This window comes from Cibotium barometz, chromosome 7, assembly GCF_041138505.1.
Source record: "Cibotium barometz isolate CiBa-2024 chromosome 7, ASM4113850v1, whole genome shotgun sequence".
In the NCBI taxonomy this organism is placed as follows: Eukaryota; Viridiplantae; Streptophyta; class Polypodiopsida; order Cyatheales; family Cibotiaceae; genus Cibotium; species Cibotium barometz.
This window is the reverse complement of record NC_141052.1, coordinates 8,264,616-8,279,528: the sequence shown is the minus strand read 5'-3', so window position 1 is coordinate 8,279,528 and position 14,913 is coordinate 8,264,616. Positions and strand designations below refer to the sequence as shown.

Below are 14,913 nucleotides of genomic sequence, written 5' to 3'. Positions count from 1 at the left end.
CAAGATGACCAACACTCGTCAACCAAATGGTGTAATACATCAAAATCACAGGTGTGCATGACACGGCATCACACTGACATGTGTGGGACGTGCACGATAATGACTACTAGCCACTCCTCCTTGGACAAGGGCTCATGAGTGATGAATATGCCTAAAGTCCAACCTCAAGTTCTTGTACCCGTCGATAAAGTATGCCCACATGGCATCCAAGTGTAATGATGCACGTGACACAGGCACTAAGTTATTAGTGGCTTATAAGAGTAAGTTGTTGACCCAACTCAAGGAAGAGCTACTCCAGTCCCAGACTCCAAGCAACAACACCTAAGAGGTTTGTCGATGTGGTACAGGACACCAAAGCTTACTATACATGGAGCCATGTCTCTTGGCACCTCTAAACCTCCAACTCATGGGATGGGTAGCAAGGGGTGGGAGCGTAAAGGGCTCTATGGTTGGGCAGTGAGAGCTAGATGATTGGTTCTTTGTTTCCCCTTGTTTATATGCTAATCATATGTGATTCCTCATGGAAGGAACGTTGCAGATGTCCACCTAAATATGTGTGCAAAATCAGCTGAAGTCGAGGAAGAGTGGCTTCATTTGTTGATGCAAACCAACATGGATGCATATTTTCCATGCCCTTACTTTGTATGTGGCACCTCAAGATTCGATGTGAAGTTTTGATTAAAAAAAACATAAATTGAAATGAGAAAACAGAGACCTTGGGAAGCGCGCGCATAGAAAATACATAAACGAGAAAGGAAACCAGATTAGGTCCCAACTGCCTCCCCAAGCGTGTGCCAAAAGCATCCCCACTTGAGTATTTTTATAGTATTTTATTCCATCAAAAATAGATTACATGGCTATTTTTAGTCCAAGCTTGCTCTACAAGCTTTTCTTTTTTTTACAAAAAATTGGATAGTAAAATATTTCAAAAATCTCACTTCCGTGACAATCCTCCCAATTTAGGAGACAATCGTCCTTGGGTTGTAACTATCAGCACACACGAGTGATCAAACACATTAATCGTACTCACATTGGATTCACTCACAATATTATTATATATTTAAGTGGATTCACTCCCACATTGGATTCACTCTCAATAATTAATTGGATTCACACCCAATGTCCTCACACGCATCACACGTGCCTTAGAGTTGATCATATTCACTCACAATCAAACTCACATAACCTTTATACGCATCACACATGTCTTGAGTTGATCGGATTCACTCACAATCAAACTCCCATAATCTTTACATGCATCACACATGTCTTGAGTTGATCGGATTCACTCACAATCAAACTCCCATAATCTTTACATGCATCACACGTGTCTTAGAGTTGATCGGATTCACTCACAATAAAACTCGTACCTTGGATTCACTCACAATGTTTTCATACGCGTCACATATTCACAAAGTATACCACACGTCTCACACGTGTCACATCTGGTTGGATTCACTCACAACAACCAACTAGGGTCACGCTCTAAAGAATAAAATTCACTCTTAATTGTTATACCACATTGGGTTATCCTCATCAAGAATTAATTCAGAAGAGTTGATCGGATTCACTCACAATCAAACTCATACATTCCTTACATGCGTCACACACGTCATAGTTGATTGGATTCACTCACAACCAATACTCAATTTATGATAAGTTATCCATCACAGATAAATATCACCAAGTATTCATCATAGACGTGCAAAAGAGACATTGTATAACTCACATGGGATTAATCTCGTGTCCCATACCACAAGACTAATTCATAGGAAAAATTCTCATAAAGTATAGTTCAAGATGGAAGGGCTAATTCCTCCGAGAAGTTCTACTTTTGATGCATAAGAACTCTCTTTGAAATTTGTAAAAAGTCTAAACTAAAATTTGTTGTAAAGTAAATAAATGAATATGTTACCTAAGAGTCGGAGTAGTGTTAACAAATATTAAATAAAATTTGATGACGTAAAAATAAAATCCAAAAGTAAGGGAGTCTTACCTTGATGTATTGTTGGCTAAAAAATCAAAAGGTTAAGAGAAATAGAGAATTTAAAACAATTTGCGAATAACTAAATGTAATTATTGGGTAAAGATGAAGACTTATTGTGTGTAATTCGAGATGAAAATTGCTGGAAGCTCCATGGTAGAGATCATTGGTATAACTTGCACATCCTTACACCACACATGTAACAACATGCGTACACTCATGCACAAATTCAAGACTATTATCTTCATGATTATGACATAAACTGCGTAAGAAATAATCACATACCCTAGAATATCATTGGCCTTGGGCTAGGTGCATATCCAAAAAAATTACTCAAGTCTCAAATCCATGCATATCTAAAGTCATTACATCCAACGTCTAAATGATGAGAGTATAACAATAACGCTCGAATCGATCTTGCCATGACACCACTAGAATGATCCATGTATCTATCAACGAGGGGGTTGAAGTACGTAATCAACGTTGATGATAATCGCTTTTCTTTTATTTTCTTTAAAATAAATTTCTCTCTCTCCTTATTCACCTTCTTTTCCTCTTCTTCTTCTTCTTCTTCTTTCTTCTTCTCTTTCTTCTCTCTCCTCTTCTTCTTCTTCTTTTTCCTTCTTCTCTCTCTTCTTCTTCTTCTTCTTCTTTTCCTTCTCTCTCCTCTTTGTCTTCTTCTTCTTCTTCTCTCTCCTCCTCTTCTTCTCCTTCTCCTTCTTTTCTTTCTTTTTCTCCTTCTCCTTCTTGTTTTTGTTCTTGTTCTCCTTCTACTCTTTCTTTTTCTTCTTCTTCTCCTTCTCTTCTTCTGCTTCTCTTCCTCCTCTTATTCTTCTTCTCCTTCTTCTTCTTTTCTTTCTTTTTCTCCTTCTTCTTCTACTCTTTCTTTTTCTTCTTCTTCTTCTCCTTCTCCTTCTCTTCTTCTTCTTCTTCTTCTTCTTCTTCTTCTTCTCCTCTTCTTCTTCTTTTTCTCCTTTTTCTTCTACTCTTTCTTTTTCTTCTTCTTCTTCTCGTCTTCTCCTTCTCTTCTTCTTCTCCCTGGGTGCTTCTCACATCACCATGCATGTAGTCAGCCGTCAATCCCATATAGTGTTTTTAATACTTTGTGCATGAGGTATAAAAGGAGAAATTGTTTGTTATTGTCTCTTGTGGAGACATACGCGACTTGCTTCGACGGCTCTAGTAGAGTTGATGACGTCATAGATTTTGACGACTTGGTAAAGCGCGCTAGCGGTGTGGGGATATGAGGGTATCGTCTATGTGCCTTGTCGCATCTCTGACTATGTGCCTTGCAGGGTCATTGACTAGTGTCCGACCCCCTTGGTCGAGACTTGTGCCCATGGCGGTTGATATTTGATTGTTCACACGGCGGATCCTTGGATGTCGTGTCAACACTGCTCTGAGTACTTGAACACATGGACCTTTGGTGGTCTCGGGTCGTCTGAGTGCCCCAAACACAAAACTTTTTGGCAGAGCATACACTAGCTCTGATACCATTAAAATGAGAAAATCGAGACCTCGAGAAACGCGCGCACAAAAATATATAAACAAGAAAGAAAACCAGATTGGGTCCCAATTGCCCCCCCAAGCGTGTGCTAAAAGTATCCCCGCTTGAGTATTTTTATAGTATTTTATTCCATCAAAAATAGATTGCATGGCTATTTTTAGCCCAAGCTTGCTCTACAAGCTTTTCTTTTTTTACAAAAATTGAATAATAAAATATTTCAAAAATCTCACTCTTGTAACATAATTGAAACCCAAAGGTTTCATACATACATGAAATCTAGTTCCAACATTTGGGGATGACCTTGTGCACACATTGGAATAGGGAAAATGGGAAGAACCCGGTTTGTGCATTCAATACATACATGTGAAATCTAGTTCCAACATTTCGGGTGACCTTGTGCACACATTGGAATAGGGAAAATGGGAAGAATTAACCTGGTTTGTGCATTCAATATGGGAAGAATTAGGTTTGTGGAATAAAACCAAGAAGAATATATTGGGAATTTCTGCTAAACGTTGGAAAAATTTGGGCCATGGCATTTGCCAAAGATAAAAAAATCACACTGAAGCAAATCAAGAGGCTACACTAATGAAATTGGATGTGCTTCTAGTGGGGGAAAGCAACACATATAAGCTCTTGTTTTGCATGAACCATGTCTTCAAACTGTAGTGAAGCATAATGCCAGGGTAGAATTAGCACCAAATATATAGAGCAAGAGTAAGGTTGCATTTTGAGTGATCAAGATAACAATTGTTAGTCTAAGTTACATGAAAATCATCTTATCAATTCTATACCCGATCCTCAACCATTGAGTGTTTGTATTGAATTGCATTGTGAGGTTCATCAAGTTCACCAAGGCATGGGGTTCTTCTCTTCTTGGCCTTTTATGCTCCATCCTTATATGGACATGCAGTGTGGGTGGATCTTGAGGAATTTTGTTTTGTTTTGTTTTTTTTTTTGCAAAAAGGAGACTATATTATATGAAGAAAGAAAAAAAGATCATCCAATACATCATGTTTTTGACCGAAGAAGCATAACTTTTGGATAAAAGAACCATGGAACCCTAGCAATAACCTATTCAATGTACTTCTTCAAGGCGAGTAGGCTTTCGATATACACTGCCAGTTCTGAATGTTGTCTCATTAGGTCTAACTCTTCATTGGAGACTACACTATCCTTCTCAAGGTGGTCGTGCTGGATGGAGTTGAGGTCTTTAATGTACATTTAGCATCATGTCCACCATCAGCTACTTGTTGTAACATTACGATCACTTTTTGGACCTTGCATGTTCATGCATCCCGTTAACCTATTTAAAGGCTATTTAATTATTCCACGTTAGGGGTGGAGATGGATTGCATGAAAAAAGATAATATACACATGTTGTGTGTGTGTGTGTCCGGCTTGCTTTACTGGGTACATGTATGTGTGTGTATGTATGTGTATATGCATATATACTTAGGTACACAGTTTTCGCTCACAGACACAGTATGTATGGATGTATATGTACATATCCCTGCCTTCCTGGCGGGATTGAGTGTGTGATTGTTATAGGAGCTAACAGCGTTGTGCACAGACATTAGCCTGTCCAGCATGCAAGCCAACTTCAAATTGATCAATTTAATATTTCTTGCTGTGGATCGCGTAAGGCCTTTCGTGAGGTATTCTCTGCCAACGTCGTTATTTAATGAGGTGGAAGTGTGCCTATATATATATATAGGCATGGCGCAGAAAAAATAAAAAATAAAAATGGAGAAACACACGTGAGTGGGCTGGTTACTCGAAATGAGTAAACTCAAGGTCTGTCCAGGCGCCGACCATGAGATTTGGAGAGCATAGGATGACCTGCAGCGTAGCTCATCGGTATCACAAGCCTCCCCCCGACAAGCAGACAGCAGGGCTTCACAGATGGCGCCAGAAAGAAAGGTGCGATTGAAATCCCGTAGTTGTTCAGATTGTGTTTTAGCAATGATTAAAAATTTTACATAGTTTTTTGGAGAGAAAATGTCGAGCTTGAACACAACATTGAAATATGTGAGAGAAACCTTTGCAATTGATTATGTTCCGAGGGGTGCAAAGCCATAATATGAGGGCAAGGTCTTTAGACTTTTTCTTTCAAACCGCAAAGAATTTGCAAAGTATGACAGAGGGATCATAGAAGTTATTTTCCCTAGGTCGCCATAGAGAGGCAGCTAGCGGAAGATGCAGCTGTTGCTAACATCAGCAAAAGGACCAGTTGTGGAGGAACAGTCTGTGCTAGCCTCCAACACGGCTGGGTCTGCTGTTTACAGTCTTCCAAAAAAAAAGCAAGTTGCTAGCAAACAAGAGATAGCCATTACATATGAGATGTTCGCTCTTTTGTTGCTTTTATGCTGAGGCATTTCGTCCCTTTCATGAGTCTTAGTAGAGCTATGCACGTGCTGATGCTGATAAGTCATATTGACCAGACATGATGACATATGCCTACCATTGAGGTTTGACAAAATAATTCGGTGCTTAGACAAGAGGAAAGACTTTGTTGAGGTTGTATATGGGCATGTGAGTTTTACCATCTTTGTCCACATGAAGGATATGTTATTTTGTAGTATAATGGCTTTGAAGATTCTTTTTTTTTTCTGGGAAAAAGATCCTTAGTTAATGAAAAACAGCCACGAAGGGCTAGATACAAACTCGCCTCATGTATAGGGCAGGGATCAAATAATCAAAAGGTGGAGAAAGATGCACGTCCCCTCCCGCTGGCCACTCTATGAGGAGAAGGCTATCTCATACAGGGGGAAGAGGGGGGGGGGGAAATAAACACATAGGTGGTCTGTAATGCCAAGTGGGATCACCACCTCTATCGGTGAGAAAAGGGCCAACCCGCCAGAGCCTCAAGAAAGCTTCCCGCCGCTTCTGCATGCGGTCAAAGCCACCCTGCAACTTTTCCCACTGGCCGTAGAGGGTATGGATGATGTCAAGCCAAATGCTCCTGATGGACTTTGCAGGCATACCCTTGATGGCTTTGTTGCATCTGGCTCGCCATATGTGCCAGGCTGCAATGCTGCAATGCTACTGCATCTCCCATCTCTGGCATGAGCCCAGTCTCTAGTGGTCAATAGATGGGCCTGGGATTGGTACTGCCAAAATGTGGAGGTGAGAGACTTTTAAGGGCTAGCCCCCCACCATCCTCCTCATAAGCCTTGGCAACCTTAGTCTCTGTGGCCCAAGCAACAGTGCCCCATATAATGATCTGGATCGAGGTCCTGTCCATCGTGAAGATGCAGAGAATCCGTTGCCAAACCTGCTGAGGCTTCGGGCAATCCCAAAGACAATGTCGCTGAGACTCTTGAGATTGGCCGCACCTCGTGCAAGCTGCTGGTCGACCTCCACTGGCCAACCACGTGCCAATTGCCAAGCTCCTTTGTGCCATTAGCCAAAGAAAGAGGCTGATCTTTTGAGGCTGAAAATTGTCCCAGAGCATGTTCCAAAAATCTGAGAGGAAATGTTGGGAGAGGCCTTGTGACTACCAATGTATTGCGGTTGCTGGGGTGCCATCAATCTTTGGCATTTGAATCCTGCGGCCTAGCTGCGCTGTGTATGTAAAAAAGGGGGCCTCCTCCTGATCATCAGGATCACGGCAAGTCCACTCTCCCGAGTTCCACTGGAGGCGCGTGAGAGGTTGGCTCTCCCATATCCATAGCTGCCAGAATCTCTCCCTGGCCACCTTGGCTGGCGGGGGGTCTATGTGCCACTCACGTGCGTGAAACCCTCATCCGCTTGTCTTTGATAGCACTAGTGAAAGTGAAGACCACCTTAGACGGGACGAGAAACTCCTGACCTCAAGACACGAGAGCCTGAACCTCAGTGCATGGACATACCACCTTTACCCATAGTTACCAAGGGGCGGGGAGACGGGGACGGGGACGGGGACGGGGACGGGGACGGCTAAAGGTAGGGAACGGGGACGGGGGTGGGGGACGGCACTCAAAATTGTTAATTTTAGAGGAGTAAAGAATCAAGATTAATCAATCAATAACAACAAGCTTTCTAACTCCAAAAGTTATGAATCATGATACACATTACATTTAAAATTAAATTACGCTACGAGGTGCAAGAGTCAAGAGTCAAGACTTGCAAAGTCGGAAAAGAAAGACTTTAAAGTTGATAACATTAAATAGATATACTCAAAAGATGTTGGGGCCTAGGTGATACAAAATATAAGTCACTCACTCTCATACTCTGCGCTCCCAATAAGAGAGGTGCTAGCCTCATGATCATGAGTGCGTGAAGTGTGGATGGGGGTTGTGTCATCCGATGAAGGCTCATGATGAGAACCATCTGTCCCACCCTCCTGTGCAATAGTTGTAGCTGCCTTCTCTTGTTCCATCTCCCACTGTGTAAAAGTATCGGCATTGCATCTTGCACTCTTGCCAAGCATGCGCAAGTTTGCGCTAATGAAGACAAGATCATTAGCTCTTTCCACCCCAAGCCGATTTCTTTTCTTTGATGAAATGTGACTGTAGGAGGACCATAATTGCTCTAGGCAAGAAGAGCTAACGGACTGGCTCAAGATCCGGATCGCCAACTGTTGTAGCTCTGGTCCATCTGATCCGAAGTCCTCCCACCATAATGCTGCACCAACCTTGAATCTGTCCTGCTACGCATCTGCACATCCATATGAGCCTTGAAATGCCCTGTAATTAGAGAGCTGGTCTCTAATTTTGTGCCTGATTTCTGCATCCAGCGTGAGGCGATCCAAGATGAGTCTCCAACCGTTGCTCACCTCTTTATCACCCTCCTGCCCTTTTCCCTAAAATTCTGGGTCCACCATAAAAGTAGCTGCATGTAAAGGAGAGGAATATGAGCTCCATCTCGCCACACAAAGCGAGTGGATCTCCTCATATCTATCTACGTCTGGCTCAAGCTTCTCAAGACTCTCTATCATCTGGTGCATGGCTTCATATACTTTGCCGATGCATGGCTGCATAGCATCAACAATCCTGAGCAAGTGGACAATGGGATGCACCATGGCGTCAGTGCGCTTGAGGTCCTCCCAAAAATCACCATCGTCGACCTTTTTCTTGCATGAAATCCCTACCTGTGTACGTGCAAAAGATGAGGAGCAAACCTCATCACTGATGAATAGTTGCCGCACGGCACCCTGACAATCCTTCAAGCGATGCAACATGAGAAAGTTGTATGCAAAGCGAGTGTCTGAGTACTTGAGAAGGACCTTTGTGGACCTCTTCCCAAACTCGGATCGAAGATATGTGTGATTGTTGATGAAGGTCACAATTGCACATGCATCATCAATCACCGATTCAATCCATGACAATTTCCCAATATCTTTAAAGATTATTGAGACAATGTGCCATGCAAAAAGAGACGGTGATTTGAGGATACATACTCTCAAGAATAGCTCCCATTGCCCTATTTGTCGCCTCACCATCCGTGACGAAACCGATCACACATTCGGGGCCGATAATCTCGACAGCACTACTCCACTCAGCAGTGCCAAGTACATCCGCACTCTTTCCCGTCCCTGAAGCATCATGTGAGGAGACAAAGTACATCTCCCCCCGTGAGTATGCCACAAGGCCATGGATAGACCTTTTCCGCGTGTCACTCCATCCGTCTATAATCAAAGAGACTCCATTGCGAGCCCATTGTCTCTTTGTGTTTGCCGCCGCTTGCTCAACAAGGCATTTCTCCTTGTCAAGCATAGTGGTCCGCAAGGTTTCGGAGGATAGAGGTGTGTAGTGAGGACTGTACTCGCCAATCTTCTTCACCATCGTTTTGAAGTAGTCGGACCTATTTATCATTTCAAAAAAAAAGAGGGTAAGTAATTAGAATGGCAAAATGGTGACCCGTGAATCGTGACTCGTGAGACATGATGATGAAATCATGTGAGTGAAATACGTACCGTGCCACACGAAAAGCAATGTGGTCATGAAAAAAGAAGCGGGCCACCGCGGCATCAACCTCCTCCTTCTTTTTGGGATCCCAATTCCCCTCCAGAGTACTTTGCCGACGAGAGAGAGAGAGGGTGGACTAGGTTGCGGCATTGAGAAGGTGGCTTGTGTGAAGCCTCGAGTAGTGCCACGAGGAGGACGTGATAGAGGGGTAGATGAAGATGCACCACCACCCGATGTAGAACCTGATGTTTGGGTTGGAGTGACATAAGTGTTGGGATCCACTCCACGCACCCTTTGGCTTGCACTCAAAGCTTGATGGGCGGCAAGCTTTGCAAGAAGCTCCTTTCTTATCTCCGGTGTGATCCGCTCACAAAATTTCACCTCATGACTGGGCTCATGCAACAAATGGGCCCTCACCCTATTGGCCCCACCCACACGCTTATATGGGCAAAGCTTGCATGTCCATGGACGTGCACCCCCGCATGAGTAGGAGGCTCGAAGTTGACCTCATCCCACCATGACCACCCATCCGTTCTACTCCTACTGACCGCACGAGAAGAGGATGCCATGAATAGTTAGTAACTTAGTAGTAGTCTAGTAGGAGAGGGTGGAGAGAGCTTTGAGGGTAGAGTAGGAGAAGAAGTAGAGGGAAGATTGAAGTAGTCTAGTAGGAGAGGGTGGAGAGGAAGGTGGTGGAGTAGGAGAGGGTGGAGAGGAAGGTGTTGGAAGGCGTGAGTAGAAGAGGAGTAGCTTGCAGCCCATTATATAGCATATGGCAGCTCTCTCTCTCTCTCTCTCTCTCTCTCAAACTCTCAAACGGCCAGCCGCCAACGGCTAGTAGCCGTTACCTGAAAAAAAAACGGCAGGAATTTGTAGCCGTTGCAGAATTTGTAGTTGTTGCAGACGTCCCCCCGTCCTCGGCTGACAACGTCCCCCCGTCCCCCTGGGCGGGGACGCCCGTCCCCTGGTCACGTCCCGTCCGTTCCGTCCCCTAGGCCATCCCGCTGCCGTCACGCAAATGCCGTTAGTCGGGATGGCGTTCCCATGTCCCACGTGGGCGTCCCGCCGTCCCCCTGTCACTATGCCTTTACCAAGAGCAAGCTCCTACCTCTCCCGCACATTCACAGAGAAGCCTTGTTTCGAGGCTCCGCAATTTTATCCTGGGAAACACATAGTCAGAAGAACCACAACCTAGGGCAAGAGGTATGGACCATCCACAAGAAAGTGGGCCCACGCCGTCTCTAGATCCTAGAGCGGAATTAGGGTAGAGTAAAAGCCATTTGACCTAGACTAAACCACCAGGACAATAAATGCAACAACAATCTACAAGTCAACAGTAAAAGGAAGCTTAGACAAATGCAACAACAGTCCACAAGTCAACAGTAAAAGGAAGTTCAGATAGACCTACATCTTATGCCTTACAAAATCATCAACAAGGATGACACTGCCCAAAGGCAAGCCAACTAGGATGTGTGTGAGAACATACAAAGTCTGAATCTATCCTAGGATGCAGAACTGTGCATCTTTGCTAAGGCTTGAAATGGAGACATAAATCAGTTAAGTGGTATCAACTTAAAGCTAGCCCTTGCATTTGGAGCTTCTAGTATACCTTCTAGATGGTCTATATGAGGAATTGATTCGGCTGGAGTTAAAGCGCTACATTGAATTAAACTAGAACAAGAAATAACATCTGTGCCACAAGATTCAAAGAAGTTAAAAGGTTCTTGGTGCCTTGAGACTCACATCAGACAGGCGTTTCTGTGCCAACACATACATCATCAAACTGATGTAGATCAGTGCAGCATTGCATGGAGCATCTAGTAAAAATCAGTGTCTCAACACCAGTCAGCCAGCCAGATCGTAGCCCAGTGTAAGTGGTATCAACTTAAAGCTAGCCCTTGCATTTGGAGCTTCTAGTATACCTTCTAGATGGTCTACATGAGGAATTGATTTGGCTGGAGTTAAAGCCCTACATTGAGTTAAACTAGAACAAGAAATAACATCTGTGCCACAAGATTCAAAGCAGTTAAAGGTTCTTGGTGCCTTGAGACTCACATCAGACAGGCGTTTCTGTGCCAACACATACATCATCAAACTGATGTAGATCAGTGCAGCATTGCATGGAGCATCTAGTAAAAATCAGCGTCTCAACACCAGTCAGCCAGCCAGATTGTAGCCCAGTGTATCCCCTGAACACCAGTCAGCCGGCCAGATCGCAGCCCAGTGTAGCCTCAGGCCATCATCGAGCTCTCACAAGTTCTGAGCCTTCTTGGCAGCTGATTTACTGTGGAAGTTCTGATGTGTAGTAGTAAGGAGAGCAACTCGTAAGCTTCACCACTGGCCTCCTTGACAGTTGGTATCACCAAGGCGAAACTTCAAGGCAAGATACGACAAGTTTGGATGTGTTACAAGGTTGACCTTTCAAGCTAGAACGAAATTTGAGACCTAGCTGGGCATGTTGTGTATGGTGATGCATATGCTAGGGCTCAAAGGGAGAACATTTTGTAAGCCTTGCAAACTTGTTTTACGAGCTTAACAATTGGCCTAGTGGTCATAAAAAAAAAACAATGGCAAGAGCGTTTCATGAGCAACACTAGCAGTTCACTGTGCAACAAACTAGAACTACGGCCTACAAAAACATATCTGCAACCAGTGAAACTACAGTTTTAGTAGGACCAATGTACTTGTACCTCAACAATTGCAAGTGCAGCAAGCCGGAATCAAATCGGAAAGTTTCCAAAAGTCAGAAGCTTATGGGAAGGACACAAATGTGTCACAATATCCACATGCAAAAGGCAAAGAAAATGTTTCATAAATTCAAGAAACCATCAAGTAGCTGCATCAGCGTTTCAGCAGGAATGCATGCACTTGGCAGGCTCTTTTCTTCTTGGCGTGCGTGCAACCGGAGGAGTTGCATCACAGTGCACTCAGCAGGCTCTTTTCTTCTTGGCGCGTGTGCAACCAGTTCAGCGCAGATCATCAAGCCGACAGTTGTAGGCGAGAAGGCATGATAGACCAACGTGAAGGCAACAAATTCGTTTTTCCTCTAAAGCATGTTTTTAAGCTCTGTATAGCACGTTTTTTTTAAAGCTCAGCACGATGACTCCAGTGCGTAGATCTGCTAATGACTGCAATGCACATTGAGTTGTACAGACCAACGCACGAGAAGCAGATCTTGGTTCTTTCATGCCCATTCATCCTTAGCATCAACTTTAGCAAGGCTTCATTGCTTGGTAAGCTCAGCTACTAGCACTTAGCAATGCATTGATATCAGCTTGATTGAGCACTTCAGCACAGCTTGGCACCCATTTCCATCAAGCTTTAGGGTTCTTTTGCTCATCCTCTTCTCACACCCCTTGTCCAGCCACACTATGTCTGCACTCTCCAGGCCACTCCACACTTTCTCAGCCATCACAGTGGACAGATTTGGGTTCACACATATTTGCAAGAGGCTGTTCACACGTAGCGCTGAACAGATTTGAGTTTATGGCTTGTTCACACGCTGTGTGGTAGGTTCGCACGCATTGAGGCAATGGTTGGACATGTATTGAGTATTGTTGGGTGGTATTCACGCACGCTCTACATTTGCATTTGATTTTCGCATGTTAGTGGGGTTCACGCGCGGTCATGGGCTATTCGTAGTACTACATTTGCATTTGATTTGAGCATGTTAGTGGTGTTTGTTAGAAATTTTGCATCTCAGTGTTATGGGGCTTCTGTATTTTATGGGTTTTTACCTATTTTAGTAAGTCGTGGGCTGTCGGCGAGCTCTAGGAGTAGTCGGCCAGTTCCTCACAGCACTATAAAAGGGGCCTCCCCATTATTCACTTCTGTAACCAATCCAAGCACACTGCAACACTTCTCTTGCTTGCTACATAGTTGTTTGCATGCATCGCATTTGTGCATTCGCATGCGAGTTTACAAAGTTTGCTAAAGAATGCTTCAACCTCGGAAAGAGTTGCATTTCGTGACCTTATAATGTATGCATAAAATCATGAAACTTATGATTAGATTACTAGTGAATAAGGAACAAAGAGGCAGCATTGCACAAATTGAGATCTACAACTTTGACTAATACAAGAAACTTGAAAGTTGAAACTTGAAACAAGCGAACATCTTAGGCTACAGCTTGGTGCAATAGATAATAGAAACAAAAAACATCTACGATGGAAACAAATGGAGCATCTGAACAATTAGCTGAAAGCATAAAAGAGTGAAAAAGAGAGAGGTCGGTGGGGCCACTAAAAAAGACAGAGATTGTCAATGATCATTCTTCATCCTTCTCGTTGGAGGAAGATGAAGTGTCCTCAGCACAGTCTCTTGTTGCTCTTCAATGGAAGGTCCTTTTGCATGCATGTTCTCTATACCATCATCCTCTCTACTCTCCTAAATCTCTTGCAAGGTAATGAGTCTATCATCATCTTTCTCGTTGTTAATCATATTTGAAGTCACCTCAAGTTTCTCATAGCCTCTAGCCTTGAGTTTGGATATGAGAAGAAAGATTAGTGTTTTTGTGCACCAACTTGTCAGTGTTTGAGGGCTTCAACTTGTTTCTTTTTTTGGTAGGTATGCAAGAGAAGGTGCTCTAGTTTCTCTCACATAGTGAAGCTGTGCTCCCTTGAGAAAGTATGCGAATGGTAAGTTTCTGCAATTTAGGTGTGCTTGCACCATGGGACTCCCACCACTTCACCTTCATGCATTCTACTCTCATCCAATGCAAGAGGCCAAGAAAAAGTACCCTTTTTTAATTTGTAATCATCCAACTCATCAGTCAAGTCTCCTTGTGCTTTTACATCTCCACATGTACAGCGCTCTATAACAGGCATCCAACCATTGTGCACCTCTGCATTGGATATGAGAAGAAAGATTAGTGTTTATGTACACCTGTTGGTGTTGGACTCACACACTCACACACACAGAAACTTGCACATTAGGGTTAGGTGTAGGAAGAAGCAGCTCACACAGAAATGAGAGAGAGAGAGAGCCAAAAGTGTGGTTGCCACAAAATGCAAGTCAACCCTTGCATGTGTGTCACATCCATATAATCAGACCACATTTGGAGGCCCCACGTCCACAATTGCAGCTTTAAGCGGTTGATAGATGTAGTCTGTTGTGTGAGCCTTAGATGAACTATCTATACTTGTCAAAAAGGTGGTGCCAAGGCAACAAGAAACCAAAATATTTATGAGAGGTCGTCGCCATCACAAAGTATAGTACACCCATACTTCACCCATGCAGCCGTAAAGGGCTCCAACTCCCTCTCAATGTTTGCCACTTCCTCTCTCAACTCCTTTGTGCGCAATGTCTCGTAGGATGGAGGCTTGAAGCTTGGACTTGCCTCTGCTACTGCTTTCAACATATTGGTGAAAGTTGGCTTTCGTGCATGATCAAAGGCAACATTGCACTCAAAAAAGTATTGCCTAACGGATCTTCTTGCTTTATCATGTTGCACTTTAGACCAACTTTTCTGCAAAGCCCCTTGCTTTCCCTTCGCCATAGAGACGGTAGGAATGCGATGCGAGCTAGCGGGT

At 43.6% G+C, this 14,913-nt stretch overlaps 1 protein-coding gene across 2 annotated transcripts in view; it reads left to right on the top strand.

Moving 5' to 3' along the window:
- Positions 1–4,833: 4,833 nt before the first annotated feature.
- Positions 4,834–14,913, top strand: part of LOC147636648 (putative pentatricopeptide repeat-containing protein At3g13770, mitochondrial) — a 40,899-nt gene continuing 30,819 nt past the window's right edge. The window contains exon 1 of one of the 2 annotated variants that reach the window (XM_086800107.1): positions 4,834–5,414. In XM_086800107.1, the coding sequence (XP_086656233.1) occupies positions 5,397–5,414 (18 nt within the window). In that variant the 5' untranslated portion in view covers positions 4,834–5,396. The remainder of the gene's footprint in view (positions 5,415–14,913) is intronic. The other variant, XM_086800108.1, reaches the window with a different exon arrangement.